Source organism: Nannobrachium achirus, assembly GCF_963921795.1.
Source record: "Nannobrachium achirus genome assembly, chromosome: 7".
Taxonomy (NCBI): domain Eukaryota; kingdom Metazoa; phylum Chordata; class Actinopteri; order Myctophiformes; family Myctophidae; genus Nannobrachium; species Nannobrachium achirus.
The window spans coordinates 32171478-32196477 of NC_137816.1; the positions used below are offsets into that span (position 1 = coordinate 32171478).

The 25000-nt window shown below is 42.6% G+C and overlaps 1 protein-coding gene across 1 annotated transcript in view; it reads right to left on the minus strand.

Annotated features, from left to right (window-relative positions):
• Positions 1-25000, minus strand: part of igdcc4 (immunoglobulin superfamily, DCC subclass, member 4) — a 158359-nt gene that overhangs the window by 111066 nt on the left and 22293 nt on the right. The window contains 1 exon segment of the mRNA XM_080730184.1: positions 5669-6025. Within this exon segment, the coding sequence (XP_080586310.1) occupies positions 5669-6025 (357 nt within the window).

Here is a 25000-nt window from a genome sequence, read left to right on the forward strand (position 1 = left end):
TATATATATATATTCAAGTAAATTAAAAAGAAAATCAAAATGATACTTGAGTAATTGTACATTCCACTTGTGATTTGTGAGTGTACGTGTTTGGGGGTGCAATCCCAGGTCTCCCATGAGGAGCGTACCGTATTTCCATCTCCATTTGAGCTGCTCTGCATTTAGGTGAATTTCTGTATTCAGACTGTTGCTGGTGGGACGGTTCTCATGTCCACCACTTGACTCACAATGCAGTCTCCAGTGGTTGGACAATAACAGAGTACATTTATTTTAGTACTGTGTACTTAAGTATATATTATTTTTAGATAGTATTTTAGGTACTCTAGGACTTTCACTCCACGGATTATTGACCATTAGCATATGACGACAGTGACGTAGCCTTTTCTTTTCTTTTTTACGTTTCCCAAATTTGAGCTGTTCATTACCATTTTGTCAACTCGAAGCAGCAGAGAGCACAGAGTTCCTGTGTATACACGACAACGGACTATGAGCTCTGTTGCCATGTTGGCAATGGGATCATAGTAGTTTGGGAGTTACTGCAATTAGCAGCTGGCCCAGCACTACAGTTACAGTATACAGTTTTATGAGCAGAGGAGCGCTTTGGATGTCATGTCCATGGTGTGAACACCAGAGAGTTGGATGTCATGTCCATAGTGACAGTGATAGCGTAACCTTCGATTGAAAGTCATGTTATAGTAACACACATAGCGTAGCTGAAACAATGTAAACATGCTCTTCTCTCGTCAGGTAAATGACCGGGTTGTTACACACAGCCATGCTCCAGTGAGCAGCCTCCTCTCCAAAATGCAAACTAAGCATATTCTGTACACAGACATCCCCACGGGGTCCACGACACCCTGCCTTATGACAATTATTATTTTATTTTATTGTTATGACTGGCTCTGCACTGGGAAGTCACAGCCTACTTAACGTTTACAATGTAGGATTCAAATCGGGTAACACCTTGGTCTATTCAAATCAATAAATGACGGTTGTTAACATGCTATCAACGCAGCGAGAGTGTATTTGACCTGAGTGAAATATATCCGTTCATTTGAAAGGAGAGTGTACAGTTGTGTTTGTCAGTGGACTAAATATGCATCGATACTGTGTCCTTCACCAGTGGTTCTCTTGCAAAGCTTCTCAATTGCCTTGGTGATTTCTACTGGCTCTATTTGTGGTTAACAAGCTAATGAAATGAGCTACCCTGGTAATGGCCAAAGCGCAAAACCTCCTATCTGCAAATGTTATGATTTTTGCATTTCACTTGAAATGGGTACTATAGGCTATGCTGCACATGGTCAGTCTGTCTGCAAGATCGTTCTGCCCTTCATTTTGCCAAAAATGTCATGTGACTAGAAATAGTTGATACGTTTTAATATTAAACACACATTTTCTTTATCATTTTCCCAACAAAGTGATTTTTGCAGATAGGAGGTTTTGCGCTTTGGCCATTCTTATCAATTACACATCCCATGAAGCCTTTTATCCGGAGCACTTTACCATCGAGTTCGTTACGTAGCCATTCACGCACACATTTGCGAGCACCAACCTGTATCTTGTCTTGTTCCACAATGAGTCACATGACTGTACTGTACTGTACTGTACTGTACTGTACTGTACTGTACTGTACTGTCCCCATAATAATCTATATAATATCTGGTTGTTACAGTCCCCCCTCCAATAACTAAGTACATTTTGTTGCTGCCGGGCAAACCTCTTATCCATTTACATTTCTTTGTGTTTTTTTTTTTTTTTTTTAGTTTGTAGGTCTGCTACTAAAGTTATGGCACGGTACCTTAGCTGAATGGTTAGTGATCCTGCCTGGGAAGCCATAGCTCTCAGGTAAGATTCCAGCCTTTGGCAGTGTCCCTGAGTAAGACACTTAGCCCTAACTTCTCCCCCTCTATGCTCTTTCTGTGTAGAGGGGGGAAGTAATAGTTAGGATATGGAGGTACACTTACTTTACTTGTAAATGTGTCTATATTTTATACTTCTACACATCTCAAAAGCAAGTAGGCCTATTGTAACTTCTCTCCTCTACGCTCTTTCTGTGTAGAGGGGGGAAAGTAATAGTTGTGGGCTCGCTGAAAGCAAGCACACGTATGTTATCTTCATTATTGTGGGCTCGCTGAAGGCGTATGTTATCTTCAATATTTATTTATAGTCAAGTTCTCCTCAAAACTTTAGCACGATTCAACTGCTACATACTTACACCTAGAAACACCATTCAAACTGTAATGTGTTCAGCTTACTGTGGACACATGTGCTTGTACTTTTCTTTGAGAAATGTTTTGTAGTTTTGTAGAAATTTAACTTAAAAAGAATCAGGTTTTAGGATCCCGGGATATGGGATTTACAGTATTTCCTAGAACCCGCAGGGACACTCAGCCGTATTAGTGGTTGTTGTTGGTTGTCAGGGAGATACCACAACCAATGCATTTCCAAATCAAACGATCAGCAGAAGCGGAGACACCTGGCCAACCACACCCCAAACACAATAAAAGCCATGCATTGCAGCCTGTTTGGAGTGGCCACAAAGAAGAGCACCTTTGTTATTATATTATATATATATATATATATATATATTAGGGGTGTGTATCCATCCCCTACAAGGCGATTCGATACGTATCCGATACATGGGCTAACGATTCGATTCGGAAACGATACGGCTTACATACAGACCGATTCGATACAATTCGATACGGTGCAATTTCGATACGATTTCGATACGATTTCGATTTTGTGGAATTTTATGCGATTCGATTCGATTCGATACGATTCGATGCGATTCGATGCGATACGGTGTGATCTGATACATAAGTTTAATGAAACATTAATTTTCCATTCAATTAAGAAGCTATAATATATAAAGTAGCATTGCTGACCTTCAAATAATGGATATCTCATAAAAGACCATGGAATAACAGAAAATTGTAAAGAAAGATGGATGACAAATCATAAAATAGACACAGACATGTAGATACAAAAAATAATTAATGTAAACTACAAAGCCTACTGACATGGTTTGAAAATCTGTCTCACACACCCATTTCTAAGAACTTCACTTTAGCAGTTACAGTTGGTCAGGTGGAGAAATATAAAACAAACACACAAAAGGCCTGGCCCTTCAGGCTTCAGTACAGTGCAATAATTGTACTTTGCAAAGCTGCTATAATAACACTGAAAAACTAAAATACATCCTCACCAATGCCACAGATCAGATCAATCCTCAGCAATGCCACAGATCAGATCACCAAATAAAACTAGTAAAAGAGCCTGCTGTTATTCAGTCAATAAGATAATTTCAAAGAGACCCACTTTACAACAGTAACAACAGCAGTATAAAGTAGGCTATAAGTGCAACATTTGAAGTCTGGCACACATCATGTCTACTTGTTATATTATGGCTCTACTGCAGTAGTTCTAAAAAGATCAATGTCAAGGTCCTCCATTTTGACATATGGATCAGGCTCTTATCTTAAGTTTAAATGGAACCAAATGGACCCATTAGGGTCCATTTGGTTCCATTTGTACACTCCATTGAGTTACACATACCCAAGGGTTCATTAGGGTCCATTTGGTTCCATTTGTACACTCCCCTGAGTTACACATACCCAAGGGTCCATTTGGTTCCTATCATTTCGCCGAGGACCCCCTAGAACTCCCTCAAGGACCCTTGGGGGTCCCCGGACCCCACTTTGAAAACCAATACTCTATAGTAGCCCTTTGCCATAAAAGCTGATGCTGTGATTATTACCTTTGCTGTCGACAAGCGCGGGGACTTCTGATGGTTATAGTAGAACCGGGTTCTACTGGGAAAAGTGTTATAATCCAATCCATTACTGTCGCATTCTTATAAAATCCAAACTTGCGTTTCTCCACTGGAATAATGAATCCATAGTGATGGAACTCAACTAACACGTTGATGGTTTGTTTACAAGTCGCTGTGTGTCGCACATGCGAGCGTCATACACGCTGCATCGGAAGTAGCAGATCTATAAGTTTACAACCCATCCACATGCAACACCCAGTGGGCTTGTAGATCTGCGGCTTCCCGCAGGACAGTGACTGCAGTACGCAGAAACACAGCTCTATTTGGAGGACAGAGCAGGAGGCAGCTTTTCCTTTTTTTCTTTCCGTTGCACTGTGCAGCACTGACTGTGCTTGCAGAGCGCTCACTTTTGAAGTAATGATTTGTAACAGTAAACGATGAGTAAGTAAGTTCAGAATTTCACAGCAGGTTAATTATTTAATGCTAAAATCCGATTAATCCGATTAATTACTTTAGGATCGATACATCGACCGATACGGCCGCGATTTGGACCGATCCGGGTAAACGCGCATCGATACGGCCGTATCGCTCGTGTTGAAACCGATAATCGATTCATATCGATTTTTTCCGACACCCTTAATATATATGTATATGTATATATATATATATATATATATATATATATATATATATATATATATATATATATATATATATATCACAGTAGAGGACAGATGTGCTCTGGGATTGTTAGCCTATAGGCCTATGCATTTGGATCAGCATGTCCCATACTGTATACCAACTTTTACTTTACACTTTTGTTACTTATACTCGACTGCAATTGCATTTGGCAGCTACAGTTACTTGTTACTTTGCAGATTTTATTATTAATACAAAACATACAGTAGATGAATCACTTAATACTTTGGCTAATTGTAAGGAGCTGATCCACAATGTGACGTTGCGACAGGTTGTGAGCTTGTAGATCTGCTGTTTTTAAAAAGCTTGTCAATATTAGGACCATCTAAGTACTATTACTTTGAGGGGGTCCATTGCTAGTTTGCAAAGTGTGGTTCAGGGAACCCCGGGAGTCCTTGAGGGGTTTCCAGGGGATCCATTGCTGGTTCCCAAAGTGTGGTTCGAGGACCCCTGAGGGACCGTGATGTGTTTCCAGGGGGTCCATTGCTGGTTCTCAAAGTGTACACACACACACACACACACACACACACACACACACACACAAAGGGTCCCCCCTCTGTCTTCCAATTGGCCGGGCTTTAAACAGCCATAACTTCAGTTCCCAATGTGCTACTGGTCGAACTTGTGTTGTGTTGTTTGTTTACCCGTCCACATTATGTTTTAATTGTATTTTTTATTTAATTGTCCATACCGTTAAGTTCATGTAATAACACTGCTTGTCTACATTGTAGTTCCATTACCATTTTACGTCAGTAAAATGAAAGAGAGCATTGCCTGGGACCTTGACATTGTTTACTATTATTTTTTGGGTGGAAGCGAGCCCACACTGTTTCGAAGGAACAGTATTTCTAGTTAGGATATGGAGGTACACTTACTTTACTTTAAATTAGTCTACTGTCTATATTTTATACTTCTATATCTCAAAAGCAAGTAGGGCTATACTGTTCTTTTTTTACTCCATTAAAGTTATTTGAAAAGTTTTACTTCACTTTAAGTATATTTTGATGCCAATATTTTCATGCTTTAACTTGATCTAATATACAATGTAGGTGTAGGACATAATTGTAACTCATTGTAGGTATTGCTACTCTTTACTTTACTAGTAAATAATCTGAGTGTACTTCTTCCACCACTGTTCCCATAATGAGCCCCATGGAGAAACAAAGCATTGTGACAATGATGGGACCAACTTACTGGCCAGGAGCACGGTGACAGTCCGACTGGTCAGAGCCCCCAGGGCGCTGGCGCTCACGCAGCTATAGGCTCCCTCCACGCCGCCGCTGTCCTCCTCCTGGAGGGTGGGGGGCACCAGGAGGAGGGATCCGTTGGGCTGGTGCTGGAGGAAGCGCTGCTCCTCCCCCCCGTCATCGCCACCGTCGTCGTCATCCGGGGGGGGCAGGAGGGGCCGGCCGTCCTGCAGCCAGGTGACGTTGAAGGGAGTGTCGCTGCCGCTGGCGCCCAGGTTGCACTCCAGCAGCAGCGGGGTCCCGGGCTCCAGCACGGCGTGGACGGGCCCCGCGCCGCAGCTCAGCTCCACCGACACAGGTTTCTCTAAAGGAGGGGGAGGGCAGAGGTGAGAAAAAGAGATGAAACGTTGCAGAAACCTCTTACCTCCATATTCTAACTTTTTTTTTACTTGATCATGCAGCGTCACACAAAAGCATCAAAAGTAGCAGATCTGAAAGCTCTGCACGAACTGTTAGGAACCTTTGGAAATTCAAGGACACCATACTTTACTAATATGCACCAGGCCAGTGTTTCTCAAACATGGTCATGCCAAGAACCCCCCAAATTGATATGTATAATTGGCTGTGAAACAACGCCTGGTTCCCCAGACCGCACTTTGAGAACCAATGACCTAGAGCATTGGTTTTCAAAGTGGGGTCCTGGGGCCCCCAGGGGTCCTCGAGGTGGTTCCAAGGATCCCCAGCAAAAGTAGTTACAGTTTTTCACGATTGTTGACACACACAAAAAAAAATTTAACATTTTCACAACCTTAACTTCATCTACCGAATGCTTGCCCCGATTTGGCACTACTTCACACTCCCTGTTCTGCATTAGACTCTGATTTTCCTTCTTTACACTCTGATGTCAATTACACATCACCTTGTTGTCAAACACTACACACAATGTTTAGTTGTTGCACACACTTCTCATGTAACATCTCAAAGTATCAACCTACAACACACAACTATTCAAAACTCTACACAAGTTTGATGTCAATTACAAATAACCTTGTTGTCTAAACACTACACACAATGTTCAGTTGTTGCACAACTGAACATTGAGACAGGAACTGGAGGCAGAGATGGGCACAAAATACAAAAAAAGATTTGAAATACAAAGATACAAATACCAGGATATTGTCACCAGGATAGTATCTTGGTGACAGTATCCTGGTCAGTATTAGACCAAGTACAGACCAAGTATTTAGATCTTTTTTTCTTTTTTTCAAAATACTTGTTTTGTATTTTGTTGTCCATTTCTGACCGGAGGCATGATGCCTAAATCTACTGTAAATCATGTCCCCAAATAAAACTTTTTGGATGCATACACGTATACACCACGTCATCGCATCACCAATACGTTTTATTTATTATTATTATTATTTTTTTTTTCTCAAACATTTTTTTTTTCTCTAAATTTTTTTTTGGAGAAATTTTTTTTTTCTCAAAAAATTTTTTTTCTCAAAAATTTTTTTTTTCTCAAAATGTTTTTTCTCAAAAAAATGTTTTTTCTCAAAAAAAATTTTTTTTCTCAAAAAACTTTTTTTCTCAAATTTTTTTTTCTCTAAAATTTTTTTTGGAGACATTTTTTTTTTCTCAAATTTTTTTTTTCTCAAAAAATCTTTTTTTCTCAATTTTTTTTTTCTCAAAAAAAATTTTTTTCTCAAATTTTTTTTTTCTCAAAAAACTTTTTTTTCTCAAAAATTATTTTTTTTGAGAAATTTTTTTTTCTCAAAAATGTTTTTTTCTCAAAATTTTTTTTTGAGAAACTTTTTTTTCTCAAAAAAAACATCAGATCGTGGCCACCCTGTACCTCAGGGATTTGTTTTCGACGAATATTTATTTACTCCTACGCAACGCGACGACCTAGAGGGGAGGCCGGCATAGCCGGCCGACCTTCTAGTGTGTAACAAATGAAAACACAAGTTCCATTTTGTGAACATAGTTAAGTGATTTGATGGCAACAAGTCATCTTGGGAAGTGTGAGGTTTAGCATTTTGTGTGTGAGGTTTTCAATTTGAGTGTGCAGTTTTGAGAAAGCCGTTATTGTATTGAGAAACGTGTTAACAATTGTGAAAAACTGTAATACAGCATCACAATCACTTTAACCACTTTATCCATTTATATGTTGGCTATTCATGGGTTGCATTTGTACTCCAAACGGCCATGTTGAGGACCAATCCAGGTGTTTCAATTGTCTAATTGGCACAGAACTAATGTTCTATGCCAATCAGAGCACCTTTGTTGGTCCTCAACATGGCTGGTGAAGGACTACAAAATGCAACCCATGAATTCAGACATAGCAGACCTAACAAGCTCAAGTTTGTAGGCTACATCTGCTATTTTTGAAAAATATCGAAAATGTTTCTCTTCTGGGGGCCCCGCGTCCAAATGCATATTCATTTGGGGATCCTTGACATGAAAAAGTTTGAGAGACCCAAAAATCAAGTTGACAGACAGCCCAGCGCTGAGTTTAGTTTGTACAAGGTGCTGCTAGGTAAATAAATGTCACACACACACACAGCTCTATATCTGAAAGCACCACAGAAGTGGATCCATTTCATTATGCAGTGTGTGTGTGTGTGTGTGTGTGTGTGTGTGTGTGTGTGTGTGTGTGTGAGTGTGTGCGTGCGTGCGTGCGTGCGTACGTGCGTGCGTGCGTGCGTGCGTGTGTGTTTTGGTGACAGTTATTCAGTGTTGTAGAGTGCTTTGTGCTCCAGAGCAAGCAAAGCAGTCCAAATGGAGTCTTCACAGCGCAGGCACCAAACAAAGCTTCTGAATAACAACACTCTGATAATTATATTATGGAGTGTAATCCTAAACCACTCAGGGTTTCCTGCAGCACTTTACAGGCCAGGCGCCCCGCCTGGCCAGAAAACCCCCCCACCCCCCCAAGGGTATAAAAAGAAAAAAAAAAATTTTTTTTTTTTTTTTTTTTTTTTCAAAAAATTTTTTTTTTCAAAAAAACTTTTTGGACCTCCAACAATGTACTAGGCATGATCGCGATCGCGAAATTGCATGTTTAACCCCCATACCAACCCTATCTTTCAAACATGGCAGCCATGTTTGTTTACATTTGAAGAAAACATAAGGGCTGGTATCTCCTGAATGCCTGAACGGATTTCCAAGCGAATTTTTTTGTTTGAAAGCTGTGAAAAGCGTGTACATGCATAGTGCATCATCTGTGCACGAATTCGTACACCAGCGTGCACACTATTTTTTTAACCCTTTGGTGGCGAACCGGCAATATAAGTTATTCAATGTTGAATAAATGTGGATGATAGCATGTAGTTGTGTTTTCCGTCATCATGGGCACATTCATGTGTTTTTTATAGGGCAAAAATAAGAATTAATATTAAAAATTAAGTGAATTAATTACTCGAATTAATTAATTAATTATCAAAAATTTTCGGCGCACGCGCTTTCTGAGATCCCCCCCTGGTCAAGACTTTTTCCTGCAGGAAACCCTGCCACTAGAAACTCTTTTCTTTATATTAAGAGAGTTGCTGCTTTTGTCCAGAATGATTCCTTACAGTATAATGATGAATCCCCACTCAGTCAGTCTATGCACTAGGGATGGAACAATATGAACATTTCATATCACGATTATTGTGACAAAAGAAATCACGATTTACGATATTATCGCGATAATCAAAATCCATTATCCTGCGGAGCATTTGCCAAAAGAATTGCAGATCTACAAGCTCACAACGCGTCGCAATGCGACGCGTTGTGAGCTTGTAGATTGGCAATTTTTTGGCAAAGACATTTGATAGAAAGTGAAATAAAGACTGTATCAAGTACGTATATTATAAATACCTTTTACCAATTATAGGGGGTTTAAGTGGTACCGGATATGCAGCTCGGCAAATAAAAGGTGAATTGATTCCAGTGCATGACGGAGGACAATATCATGATAAATAAAATCTCCACAATACGATTATCATGAGTGTTTTTTATCACGATAAAGGATAATATCGCTTATCGTCCCATCCCTACTATGCAGTAAACTAGACATCCCTCCCTCTCACTATCCTTTCCACTCATCTCAGTCCTCTGTCTGTCTGTCTGTCTGTGTGTGTGTGTGTGTGTGTGTGTGTGTGTGTGTGTGTGTGTGTGTGTGTGTGTGTGCGTGCGTGCGTGCGTGCGTGCGTGCGTGCGTGCGTGCGTGCGTGCGTGCGTGTGTGCAAATGCGCATGTGTGTTTCTCTCTGCCTCTCTAACACACTTGCATGCACGCACGCACACATACGCACACACACGCACACACACGCACACACACGCGCGCACACACACACACACACACACACACACGCACGCACGCACGCACGCACGCACGCACGCACGCACGCGCGCACGCACACGCACGACGGGCAGGCAGCTTTCCTTCAGATTCTCCCTGGTATTGGATTAATTAAATTAATGGGGGATTGGATATTTTCCTTGATTAAATGAGCCCCCCACCCAACCCCACCCTACAGCAGAGTTTGCTGATGGAGTATTGGGTAATGCTTTGATAGACTGTGGCACACACACACACACACACACACACACACACACACACACACACACACACAAGCACGTGCACGCGCACACACACATACCGGTACACACACATCTGCCACTCTGTCCCAAAATACAAACACATCCACTGTGCATGCACATACACACACATGATCTTTTAGACATACAGTACACAGGAAAAATCCTCAGTGGAGGCTTAAACATGGACACACACACACAGACAAACACACACACACGCACACGTGCACGCGCACGCGCGCGCACACACACACACACACACACACACACACACACACACACACACACACACACACACACACACACACACACACACGTGCGCGCGCGTACACACACACGCACGCACGCACGCACGCACGCACGCACGCACGCACCAAAGTGTTAATGACATATTCGCTAACTTGAGCATGCATGCACACACACACACAATTCAATTCAATTTTCAATTCAAAGGGCTTTATTGGCATGAGAAAACATACGTTTACATTGCCAAAGCAGATGTACACAATACAATACACACACACACTTCTCTCCTGTGTGTAAATCCAGACACAGATCACCTCTGCAGCTCTCCTCTCTCTGTCTCTCTTTGTCTCTCTCTCTCTCTCTCTCTCTCTCTCTCTCTCATTTAAACTAAGTAGGTCTCATTAAGTCATTAAAACCTTAGCAGCGATTTCCTGGTTCGAATCATTGCCAGTGGTTTCACTATAGGCTGGAGCGATGGAGCGCTCTGTGTGTGTGTGTGTGTGTGTGTGTGTGTGTGTGTGTGTGTGTGTGTGTGTGTGTGTGTGTGTGTGTGTGTGTGTGTGTGTGTGTGCGCGCATGTGTGTGTGTGCGCATGTGTGTGTGTGTGTGTGTGTGTGTGTGTGTGTGTGTGTGTGTAGTGTATGAATGCAGGTTCATTTAACCATTTAAGCCATATCGCATGTTGTATGACAAATCATGAAAATAGCCAAATCTCTCTCTCTCTCTCTCTCTCTGTGTGTGTGTGTGTGTGTGTGTGTGTGTGTGTGTGTGTGTGTGTGTGTGTGTGTGTGTGTGTGTGTGTATGTGTGTGTGTGTGTGTGTGTGTGTGTGTGTGTGTGTGTGGGTGTGCGTGCGTGCGTGCGTGCGTGCGCGCGTGCGTGTGTACTGTGTATGTGTCCATGTATTGCAAGTATATCTCCAGGGAGAGCTGCCCATTAGAACAACGGCCCATTATTGGGACGTCCCAGAAGTCAGACACGTGTTGGGTTAGGGATAGGGTTATTAACTATAATGGGGGCTGTCGGACCAATGGTACTTTGGAACACAATCTATGGATGACATAAGTAATACTGAGTGATGTCATAGACTGGCCTCCAAGTACTATAATAACTAGAAAGATGCAATTGGAATTTGCAAGTGTGGATGCCGACGTGACTATTCTGCAGCAAGCTAGCTGACATGTGAAGCTTGACCACTACTCCAGCTGGCACCACTCCCAACTGTTTTATGCTAGCCGAAACCATTCAATCCCATTGATTACCGATTGATTCCCTATCAATTCCCTATCAAGGTAAAAACCCATTCACAAAAACCTTTACCTAGAAGAAGAAGAATAAATAAAATGTCCCCAGGACTAAATAGCGTGTTGCCCTTTCGGGCAACCACACTAACTAGAAAGTGTGGTTGCACTGACGCAAGTCGCGAGGAATCCACAGGGAAATGACATTTGTCTTACCATTTATATCACATGTTGTGATGTCACGTGAAGCATGACCAAATGTCTGATTGGACATTATATTGTCCAATCAGAAAAGGAACAGAGAAAGTCCATTGAACTCAATGGCCTTTTGGGGTTTCAGAAAAGGTTATAGAAAACATCCACTATCCCTGAACTCAATGGACTCCAGTCCAGTTCTCTAAGACTACAGGAGTTTACTGTAAAGTGTTGTGCAGTTTCAACTCTGAGATTGAACTGTAACGGATAATTAAAAATAAAGGCATGGAGGTGCCTGGGAAATTAATAGTTACCAAGTGTGAAAAAGAAGTGTGAAAAGACGTTTATGAACTCATTAAGTCATTAAAATGTTGCAGTGTTGCCATGCAACTCTGGGTCTCCTTATTGTACAGTGCAGTATAGAGCTGTATTCATTGTGTTGAAGCCAGCAGCATGTGACCTACTATCATCTCTAAAGTGGGACTAGGTGTTACACTTTTCTAACAGTCGAGTCCACTCGCTGCTTTTAGAATGAATCTCATTCATATTCACAGGCGGCCTAAATGTATAGTGCACGCACGCACGCACGCACGCGCACACACACACATAATATACAGTACACACACAAGCGGCGCGCACGTTCACACACAGACGTATACACAAAGAGACAGACACTCTCACAGACACCCGCATGCCCTATATCACACACACACACACACACACACACACACACACACACACACACACACACGCGCGCGCGCGCGCGCACATGCCTGAACACACACACACACACACACACACACACTTGTATTACTAGGCTTGTGAGGACATCAATATTTTAGGTTGGACATTTTTCTTTTTTTGCTATTATGAACCGTAACGCTGAAACTAAAAAATAGACGATCTACAAGCTCACAAATGTGTCGTGTTATTTTTTCGTATTACTTTATAAATCTTCATGTTTTACCATAAAACATCAATTTCTATTTGTGAGGACCTTGTGGGGCATTTGGCCCTCACAAGTACAGTAATACAACCACACACACACACACACACACACACACACACACACACACACACACACACACACACACACACGGTCACGGTCCCACGAGTATGTGGTCGCAGTTAAGAGGGGCTTCTGTGAAGTGGCCATTTTGCTATTTTACTGTGCTAGTGGGATGTGCTGGTGGGAGGGGCAGCGTCCACTCCAGGAGGTGGCTGTTGTGTGTGCTCACACTGAATGGGCCACCGGGCACGGTGCCAAGTAGCTCACAGCACACACATACTGTAGTAGTGAGGGAGAGAGACACATAGAAACAGTGATGGAAGGACTAGAGAGAGAGAGTGACAGACAGACAGACAGACAGACAGACAGACAGACAGACAGACAGACAGACAGACAGACAGACAGAGAGGTTACAGAGAATAGAGTAGCAACAGATAGGGAGCGAGCAAGTTACGATACTGTATATAAAGGAGAAATCACGAGAGAGAGAGAGAGAGAGAGAGAGAGAGAGAGAGAGAGAGAGAGAGAGAGAGCAGTGAAAAACCTGAGAGACAAGGCAAGAAGGGCTTTCTATGCAAAAGGAACATCAAGCTAGACATCATATCACAATTAGAACCTGGCGAAAAATATTAGATTCAGAAGTCTGGGGTCTGGGGTCCACTTGCCAACCAATAACTTGAAAAATGGGATCAACACTGTGTAAATGAATTATTTGCATCCTACGGAAAACGCTTAACAATGCAGAGCAGAATTAGGAAGATACCCACAAATTATCTAAATGAAAAAAGAGAGCATTTACATGTTATACTCACATATAAAGAAAGTGACCCAGACACAGTCCATAACAAAGCCCTCACCAACAGAGAACACCTACAGGATTGCCTGTAGGTTTGTTCAATGACTGTGAGCACAAACACAAGCAGAGCCACCAGACAGAAAACCCACTGAAATGAACCAAATTATAAGAACACCGGGGCGCCCGCTGGCCTAGTGGTCAAGGCGCATACCACATACAAGGCTATGATGCCTGCTGGCGTCACCGGTTCGATTCCCGATCCGGACGACCTCTGCCACATGTCATTCCCGCGTGATTGGAAATGACACCCGGGCTCCAGACGGAGCCGCTCGATTGTCCACGACACTGCAAGCGGCGCGAAGGCCAGCGGACCTTGGTCCTGCTCTTCGCCCCCGAGCGCCGCAGGCGCGAGTGGCCGCGAAGAGCGGGCCAGGGCCGGCCGCGCGAGTTACGAAGCCGTGGTGAATGCAATCGTTATATTTATGCCCAGGCCGTAAGGCCTGGGCAAGCCCACGATAAACGCCCTGTCCAAGCGACTACAATTGAGCGCTCCCTAGCTCCGCTTCAGCCAATCAAAAGCTTCGGTGGGCGGGGTTTCCCTGGAGCCCGGGTGTCATTTCCAATCACGCGTCATTCCCCATCTCTCTCCCCATTTCCTGTCAGCCTACTATCCTATCAAATAAAGGCAAAATAGTCCTAAATAGAGAACACACAGTGGCAGAATACCTGAGCAGCTGTGACTGATCCACAACTAAGAACAGCTTCGACTAGACCTAGAGACTCAGACAGAGTGAACACAGCTTCATAATAGAGGAAGGTCGCCACAGGCAGACCTGGCTCCTAGAGAGAACAGACGGCGCACCCACTCCACACAAAATGAAATGGAAAGAAGAGCTACATTTCCTAAGCACCTGCCCACATGTGACAATTAAATCAGAGACATATACCACCATGTACATCCAACAGGTTACAAACACCCAAAGAGTTTGAAAATATCACTGAAAAAAAGGGGAAAAAAGAACATCTGCTGGATGAAGTACAACATTGTGTTGTGAGTGACAGCTTTGTATGATGACGTATCAAATCAAAATGAACAGCCGTTCAGTTTACCATGCAGGAACAGAGAGCCTAATAGTTCACACAGCAGACAGAGCCAATTTGTGTCTCACATCTGTAGGACTGACTGTCCACACTGTTATTTGCAAATTATCGTATTGGACATGCAACCACCCGGCTCCACCGGGCACGTCGAGCGTCGCGTCAACGTCAACGCTGGGACCGCTCCCATTCTAGGGTGCTACACTGCCGACGTCAACGTCAAATTCGCAATTGGTACATTTTTTGACGCCGGCATGACGGCGTCATTTTGGTAGAGCCCTAGCCAAGCCTAAGCCTGTCATGTGACAATACAACTTCCTATTCGTATTCTTGTGCATTATAAGACATCGCCAAAAACCTCACAACACGTCGCATCACTTGTAGAGCTGCTATTTTGCAGAGTGACGCCATCGTGGGAAGAACTGGCTTCGGTGTGACTGATTAATCTACCAAAAAACAAGATTTGAATTGCATTTCAAATCTGATCAGCAAAAAAACTGTTCCCATGTGTGTTCAGACGTGATTAAAAAACAATCTTATTCCAATCTGAATAGGCCCAAATAATCTTTGCCAGTGTGTGAACAATATCCAGAGAGAGCGAACAAGACAGAGGATCACAGTAACCGGGCACTGTGTTCTCTTACCTGTCCCCTGCCTGCGCTGACAGCGACAGGGACACTCCATGGCTCCTGTGGCCTCCGTGGCTCTCAGCTAAGGTTTCCCCATGCCTGCTGTTTTAGTTACACAATACCCCAGGCCTTTAATGAACTAGAGAGACCCGCCGACATGTACAGCTCATAGGAAAAACACCAGGGGAAAAGGAATCACGCTAAGCAAAGTACACGCTGATCCCCCCATGCTCTACCATTTCCGTACAAACAATGTGTATTTTAGATCTTGTTTGTTCTTCCAGGGTTTGCCTCGTCGGCTTATATATTTGGCCCGTTCAGCTGCTCTCGGTAGAAAACAATGATTGAATGTGAATGGTATTGGATATAATGTTGTTAGGTATGGGGGTGAGGATTATGGTTGGTATTGTTTGCTAAAGACCAGACAAAATGACATGTATACAATGGATAGATTGACGGACGGATGGAGACAACAGACAACTATTTAAAGAAACTATAGTAACTTTAAGTTAAGTAGCAGTAGTATTATTGTTGTTGTTGTTGTCAATACCTTACATTTAGTGATTTCATGCTCTGCTCATTCAGGCCCTTGATTTTTAGTTTTTTGTTACAAATACCTAACTTGTAAATTCTATTCAAAGTTTGTGTCAGCCTGTTCCGCTTCCTTTGCCCTGTAAAGCCTTCAGTTCGACGGACGGATTTAGTATTAACAGAATAAGCATAGACACCATTAAAAAGGTGTCACTGTGAATAATTATAGAGCATCGCAGACTTCGCAGTTTAAGCCCCGCCCGTCCTGGACCCGGATTTTTACATGCAAAAAATAGTGTTTATTGTCATGATTCCTCACAAGCCGGGGTGGCTTATATTTATGTTGAGGACCGGCGGGGCTTAAACTGCGATGCCCTATAATCCTTTGCTATTGCACATAGACCCATAAATAACTAAAACTAGGACTATTAGTCCAGTTCATAAGCCTAGCAGCTGGTAGTGGAGTTAAAGAGCCTAATTGCTGTTGGGACAAAAGTATTCTTAAACGATTCATTCTCACAGGGCATCGAATGGAACAGATCCTTGCGACTTATTTTCCGACATGCCAGGATGACTCACACATTGTCCATTATGGCCCGCTTCTTATTGTCTCTCTCCACAACAGTCATGTGCACAACTTAATACAATACATGCAAATCAGTTAAAACTCCCTATAAGTTCTGCATTGGTCTGGGCCAATTTCTCTATCTAGCTGCAGGGGGGCTTGGTTATGGAACAGCTACAGTTTCCAAGATATGGGCTTAATATTGATGACATCAGGGATCTCCATATATGGGCGGGACAAGGACTGACACAGAGATCTCCATATATGGCCATTCATTTATTAGTGAATTAATTTTCCCCAAGTGTGGGTCATGACCGAAAGTATAAGGTCGCGGATGCAAGCGGCCGAAATGGGTTTCCTCAGACGGGTGGCTGGTATCTCCCTTAGAGATAGGGTGAGAAGTTCAGTCACCCGAGAGAGACTTGGAGTAGAACTGCTGCTCCTACACTTGGAAAGGAGTCAGCTTAGGTGGTTCGGGCATCTAGTACGGATGCCCCCCGAGCGCCATCCTAGGAAGGTCCTCGATGCACGTCCCACAGGGAGGAGACCCCGTGGCAGACCAGATGGAAGGATTATATCTCCAACGACGTGGTGTTTGAGGACCGCGTTTAAGCCTGATAGATGTGAGGGTTGCGTAGGGGGCCCAAATTAAGGATTGCACCATGGCATTTTACCTATAGTTACCAGCACAGTTTAGTAAAGTGCTGTTGTGCATTCCAAAAGTGCAATTACATCATGTCCAGTCAAGTACAGGTTTGGGGAGGGCAGTTAATTTACAGTCCACTTTAGTGAAGTAGACTGTATTCTTCACTAAATCATTTTAAATACAGGCTTGCGCTTAGGCCATGAACCAAACCTAACAATTCACACATACCCCGTCCCACACACACACGTCCCCCCCCCAGCACTCTTCTTTTCTAATATTTGTTAGTTTTTTTCTTACTCTGTGTTAGTGATGTGTCGTTCATGAGTGATTCGTCCATAAGAACAAATCACAAGAATGAATCATGAACGATTTGTTCACTTCCTCAAACAGTTACGTTCACACTTTTGTTCATACCCCCCTGGCCCCCTCCTCTAGTAGCCCCCGGCACACATGACGGGCGACGTAATTAAAATGCTCTCGTGAATGGCCGCGATAGTGTTTTTCACAGGACGATAGTGCTACTGAGCGGTGAACGTGAAAGAATCATCTGAACGGATCATTGCCGTGAATGTGAACAAAATGATTTGTTCACTGAAATGAAGGGTTTTGCCTAACACAACTTTACTTTTCTATATGCTTTGTATTTCTTGATGTGAAAGGAGGTGAGATTAACTTTATAAGCCCCACAGAGTTTAGTAGACTATGTTGTTTTGTTGTATTGCACAAATAAACAAATTCATAAAAATGTTATTGTTGCATGGTAATGCACTTTAGTTTTAGAATATCTTTGCCCACATTGACACGCCGGTGTGAAAGAGGATAAATTAGTACAATTAACAATTTAGGCAGACGCTCATATCCAAAGCATTTGTCTAAGCAACATGCTATCTAAACAACATTCAGTAAATTTGAAGCTACCAGGTGGACAATGAACCTAGCAGCTGTCTAAACAATATCTTAACATGTGTGGTCAAGAAAAGACAAATCTAAGACACAAAAACATGATAGCTTCTCCAAAAGAAAATGTTGAAATATGGAGATACAAGGTTTCTGCCTGACAGCAATGTCATACTTCATGCATACATGTACTGTATATTCACACAAGGCATGAAGGCATATTTACTGTTATAATCCTCACTGTTAATTTAACCACTTAAGCCCTAGCAGATATATCCATATTCTAACTTTTTGTGTTATTCTTTTGTAAATGTAAAACGGCCTACATGATCAGAGTGTCACACACAAGTATCAAAAGATCTGCTAGCTCAAAACGTGGCGCATGCTTGAATCCTGAAACGTAACAGTGTTGGACATTAAGGTTTCCACCCGACAGAGACGACATACAGTAGATAGATTTTCCAGCGCTATCGATGCTGTTCTGCCCCCTCTCATCTCTCTCTGCTGAATCTTTCATCACCTGCTTTGATATGCAGGTCGATGGTATAAACAGAACCTCAATGTCCCAGCTCCCCACGAATCAATAGACTAACTCTGTGATTCTAAACCTTTTTAATTCCAACGACCCCCAGTTTGATATGCATTAGGCCACGGACCTGATAGCTTCTTTTTCTTTAATCTTTCTGACCCCAATATTCTCTGTAAAATCCCCAATGTTCATTTACTGTAATCTGAGGGAGAGAATACGAAATGGAACCAAATGGACCTGTACTCTCTCAAGAGTTACAGACCCGTAAGTATACAGAGTCTGGAGTCTGGACTACCCTAAAAGTAGCAATAACACAAAGTAAACATCCTCTTACTTAAACCAAAGTACAAAAGTATTAGCATCAAACTTACAGTAGAAAAAGTAAAAGTACTCATATGCAGAATGGTCTTTTCGGCATCATATCATGTTAGTGGACTATATTGATCATTAACCAAAGCGTTGTGAGCTTGTATGTCTGTTATTTTCAAAAGCTTTGGGATATTTTTCTTTTGATAAATAAGAACTATGGTAGTATAGGCTACTTCAAGATCCTATTGGTATCAAAAAAAAAAAATTCAAGAACAAGAACATTTTCAAAAGATGAAGTGAAATCCAAGGGCAGTGCAAATGTATTATTGGCATGCAAACCATTCATTTATAATGGTATGTTTCTTACAGTTCAGATCAATAAAACAAGAGGACCGCTCTATTAAAAAATAAAAACAAATCATCAAAAATGAAAATACAACAATAAAAACATTACTTCTGGTAAAGCTTGTATGCTCTTGGGAGGAATGACATCTGGTGCCTTTGTGTGTGACTCACAGGTTGTGTGAGTGTCCTCCCATTCCTCAGGTTGTAGCGACTTGTATTTGCAGACAGGCTCTGAATCATCGGACTGGTCCCTTCTCTCAGTAGTCGATTGAATTCTCTAAGAGTGGCCTAGCTCCTCTCTCCTCGCCTCCAGAGTAGGGAAGGAATTAGTTGGTATCCCAATAATGCGGCAACACCTTCTCTGCAGACGCTCCAGTTCCTGGGTCAGGTGTTTTGGAAGGCCGGCCCAGACAGGTGATGCATATTCCAGCACTGGTCTTCCTTGTTTTTCTTTTCCCTGGGTGATTGGCAAGAATTGTTTAGTAGACTAGGCCTATGTTGTTTTGTTGTATTGAACAAATAAACAAAGAATTGTGTATTATGCCGTAAATATCACATTGGCTAAGGACTAGAAGAGGAATAGTTCTGCCTTCCCTTGGCCTTGGCCAAAATAAAGTAAAATAAGTCCTAGATGTTCTATACATCGATTGCCCTATTCTTTCTCTTTGGGCTTTGTGTTTTGTATTCTCTTGTCCTGTCAGTCTGATGTTTTTCTGCCTCCTGTAATGTTGGTGTTCCGATGTAAAATAAATACAATGTTTGAAAGAAAGAAAGAGAAGAGCAGAGACTGTGAAGAGGGGGGTCAATCAGGATTAGGGCATCGAAAGAGGCAGCACTGAATGAGAAGTAGATTGCCTCGTACAGTACATTAAATGTGCAATGCGTTTTTCTTTAAAATGAATGTTAAAAGTGTTAAAGCTCTATAGTATGATACAATTCACAATTTAGGCATTTAGCAGATGCCTCTTCTTAATTCAGAGCGATTTACAATAAGCAAGGTAATACATCAATATACATCAACATCAATACATCAAACGCATAGAAATAGTAATTTAAGAAAAAAACGTAGGTAGACCAAGCACCTATTCAGTAAAAAATGTTAAAAAAGAAAACAGAAAAAAATAAGCAATAATTGCTATAGAGTGTTTATTCAGTAACAGCAGAAGTGATGGCACAAAGACATGAAAGCATGATACGAGTAGATCTAGAACACTACAATTGTAGCTGATAAATGGGTCCTATCTCCTGATTGGCTGAAATTGGCAACACACCTGAAAATGTATCTTCCGTTTATTGAAGGGCTGGAGAGATGAGGAGACCCCTGTTACTGAACAAACACTCGCAGAATATAGAGCTTTAACTTTATATCTGCTAAGTAACTATAGTAACTAAAGGTTTCAAATAATTGTAGTGGAGTAAAAGTACAATATTTTGATCTGAGATGTAACGGAGTAGAAGTAAAGGTAATGGAAATTAAAAATAGTCAAGTAAAGTACAAATACCGGTACCTCAAAATTGTGTAGTGCGTACCGTACAGTTGTAACCTCCTGCAGGGTTACATCACTTTGCTTTTGTCAGAAATTACTTTTCCGAGGCTCATCCTTTCATGACACTGTGAGAAATGACAGTGCATCTGCTGCACTGCACTCAGAGGTATGGAAAAGCAGATATTTGATTGGCCATGATTGAATCCTCCGGCCAAGATTGGATCTTCCCGCAACTCACCCACTGACAATACATTAAGCCTAACCCAACCCATCTCGCCACTGTGCCACGGGTACTCCTCTCCAGGGGCGTCACAAGGGGGGGAAAGTGTGACTGAGTTACTAGGGCCCAAGGTGGAGGGGCCTTAATTGTTTTATGCTTTAACTATTGAAAAATAGTTAAAGCAGATATACAAGCTCACAGAGCTGCACCGAGTGCAGCGCTGCGAGCTTGTAGATCTGCTATTTTAGAAAAGTTGTGAAAATCTTTGAATATAATATGTATTTTTTAAGCCACAATTTGTAGTTAAAATTTTGCTTCTGGGGGGTACCTGGAAGTAAATGTTTTGAGATGGGGGTCCGTGGGCCAAATACATATCATTTTGGGGGTCCTTCACATGAAAAAGTTTGAGCACCACTTTCAAAAAACCTTTAAGGATTTGAAATATTCAAAGACTTGCACACATGTTCACGATTTTTCAAGAATAGCAGATCTACAAGGTCGCAGCATGGCACTCGGTGCCGTGCTGTGAGAGCTTGTATATCTGCTATTTTTCAATAGTTAAATAGTTAGGGCCCGCAGTGAATCCTTGTAACCAGGGCCCAGCATTTGGTGCGACACCCCTGCTCCTCTCTGCTCACGACTGTGCTTTGCACAAGTGTGTAGGGCTGCAACTATCGACTGTTATCGTAACTGTTATGCTAGATTACTTGTTTTATTAATCGAGTAACCGAGTCGTAGAGCACTTATTACCGATGTTTGGACTGATTTTGTCAAAAAACGTATGATGTTCCAATCTAGTTTTTAAAAGTTCTATTTTAGCCCTAAAGAATTTTTGGGTGTTGAAAAATGACAGACCAGAGACCTAAAATAGGGACAACAGGTTGAAAGGTGGGTTAAAAATAGTGACAAAATCGGCTTCATAATCGCTGATACCAACATCATCAAAGAAGTAAAATATTGGCCGATAATATGGGTCTGGCACTAATCAGAAATACAGATGTTTGATCCTGGATGGATATACAGTGTCCCTCGAGGGGACTTGGACCATGTCATGTCACTCTGTCCCACCTGGGATGGACAGGGCCATTGAGACCTGTATGGATTACATGTGTCATATGAAACCCATTGGGTCAGTGTGATCCACAGTGCAGCATATCTCATCATATCACGTAGCCGCATCGTTCATCACGCTGACCTCTCGTGTCATGTGTTCATCCCAGCACACATGCACATGCACAGATTGCACACATACGCAGCCAATGTGAAACGTGTCTGACTTCAAAGAGAGAGAGAGAGAGAGGGGACAGTGGCAGTAAATGCAACTGTCAGTCATTTGTCTCCCACTGGTGAAATGGAATTGAGATAGCGTGGAGCGAGGATAGGAACGCCTCGGGACAAAGACATTGTGTTCCAATATGGCCAGTCTGTCGGCACTTCCAGCCATGTCATCTGTGTGTCTTTGTACCGTATGCTGGAGCGCTGCTGTCCTTGTAACAGACAGTACCGGTATGTATTGTATGTCAGTAATGTGCTTTGTGGGGGAAAGACATTGTTGTCACCAGGCAGACTCAATCGTAAACTTGATGGACGTGAGCATCAATAACACCATAGGGGTTCAGTGTCTTGCTCAAGGACACTTCAACACCAACCCAGGGGGAGCTGAGCATTGAACCAGGAACCTTCCAATTTAATAGTTTTGTTCCAGGCTTTGTTGTTGGCCCATAGAGGTGGCACCCAAGCTTGATGTTATGAGGCCATGCAGTCATGAGCCCCCATGTTTGATGCAGCCAGGGGCCCTGCTGGCTGGCTACTATTCTGTTTTTGGGCAGAAACCTCTTATCTCCCTATTTTAACTTTTTCTTTTTTTTTTCTTTTTAATTGTAAAATAATGCCCTACAGGATCACACTACAGTGTCACACAAAAGCATCACAAGTAGCAGATCCACAAGCTCGAAACACAGCGTGAAGCGACGCATTTTGAGCTTGTAGATCTGCTACTTTTGAATTTGAAGAAACAGTAACAGTTTTGGACACATGAGGTTTCCACCTGACAGAGGCGATATAGAGCAGCATGCAGGCATGAAGCACTGGAGGGAGGTGGGCGCTAACAAATCTTGTCTCAATCTTTCTTTCTTTCTTTATTCATTCATTTCTGCATTGCTTTCTCATCCATACACATACAATCATTTGCTTCTCATCACAGCCCCATATCGTCATTGCATGCTGCATGTGTCTGCACTGTGCTCGTGCTGTGCTGTAGTAAAGACTGTCAGAACAACTGGTCAGTAATGACTGAGATAGAAAATGACTCTTCTAGCCGCCGTTGGTCGCCTGCCAACGTTGCTGGCGCATGTGGTCGATAAACGTAGCCAATCACAGCCAGCATTGCTGGTGTGGTTGATAAACGCAGCCAATCACGGCCAAAGTTTACCGGCACTTGGCCGGCAGCCAGTGGTCATTTCCCACCCTCAGAAGGACCCTGGCCCTGTCATTAGTGGAGGAAACACAGCTGGAATAAGGAACACCTGACGCAGCAGCTGTGCAACATGGTGGGTGCATGACTCACACAGTTTGGCTGTGGATGGAATTATAACATGTGGACTGACTGCAATTCATGAAGGTCTTGAAAAAGCTGTGGTGTTATAGCACATACTGTAACTGGTATGAAATACATAAAAAGGCAAGGCCCGGCACATACGTTTTGTATATCGTCATTGTCGGGTGAAAACCTTGTATGTCCAAAACTGTTCGTTTAGCATTTATCATTTAAAAAAATGATTTAAACTAGTGAAAACAGCCTATCTACAAGCACACAACGCCTCGCGGTGCGAGGCGTTGTGTGCTTGTAGATCTGCTGTTTTCACTACTTTTGTGTGACGGCCTTGTATGATGAAGCAGGGCTTTACTTTGCGAAAGGACGCACACATTTGAAACTTTGAGATACAAGGCTTTCACCCGATAACGACAATATGGTGGGGAAAGAAAGTTTAAATGTTCATGGCAATCCCTCTTTAAAGCACAGAAGTTTAATTACACTGCATATCAACTTTCAGATCAAATTCCTCATTGAGGCCTGGGTAGCGGTAGTGACTCTCTCTGATGACCATAATCCTAATATCTCCCCAGGCTAAGAGAGAAATCCCCTTTAGGCTAGTGGTTAAGAAGTTGGTTTTCCATGTGGAAAACCAACATCTTAACCAACGGTTAACAATGGTGCCGTGACCCGGATGGGGTTCCCCGGTGGAGGGAGGTCATAAGGGGGGTGAGAGCACAGATATAAAGAGCTAGATGCCTCGTTCGCCTCTGCAGTTCATTGGAGCGACGTGCAACAGTTGTAGTCCGGACATCCTGGAAAAACTAAGGGAACGCTGTCAGTCAAAGTGACTACTGGCCAATCACAGCGCGACTTTTCCGGGACTTATCCAAGGACTACAATTCAATTCAACAGAGCCAGTTCCGATGTTGCGCGGCTCAGCTGTTCTTACAGGCTGCGTACGTAAAGACCCGCCCCCACCTACCTCTGATTGGCCTAGCAACTTTCCTATGTGTGATGCACGTGGAGGCACGGAATGCACACGTGATTCCCTTAGTCCCTCGATGCACATGCATCAGAGTCGAAGGAGGCGTCTACCTTTCTATGTCTATGGGTGAGAGTAGCAGTAGTGGATCAGAGCCTGCCCTCTGATTAATGACCAAAAGCCTAATATCTCCCCCGTTCAAAGGGGAATTCCCCTTTAGGCTAGTGCAGGGGTATTCAAACATTAGGAGAGATAAAGGGAGATAAAGCAGGAACCCCCAGTACATGTTGTATAAAATTGTGTTCACTGTCATCAGTCTATGTTGGATTCATGTTAATGTGTTTTTTCAGACATTTAACCACTTAAAGGGGAAGACCACCCATTTTCAATATTGAACTATGTCATTAATATAACTTAGAGGAGTTGTGTGGAAATAGAAAAAAAGTTCCCCCCCTTCTGTGTTGCCTAGAACTGGAGGATTGATTTTGGGGTTTGTATT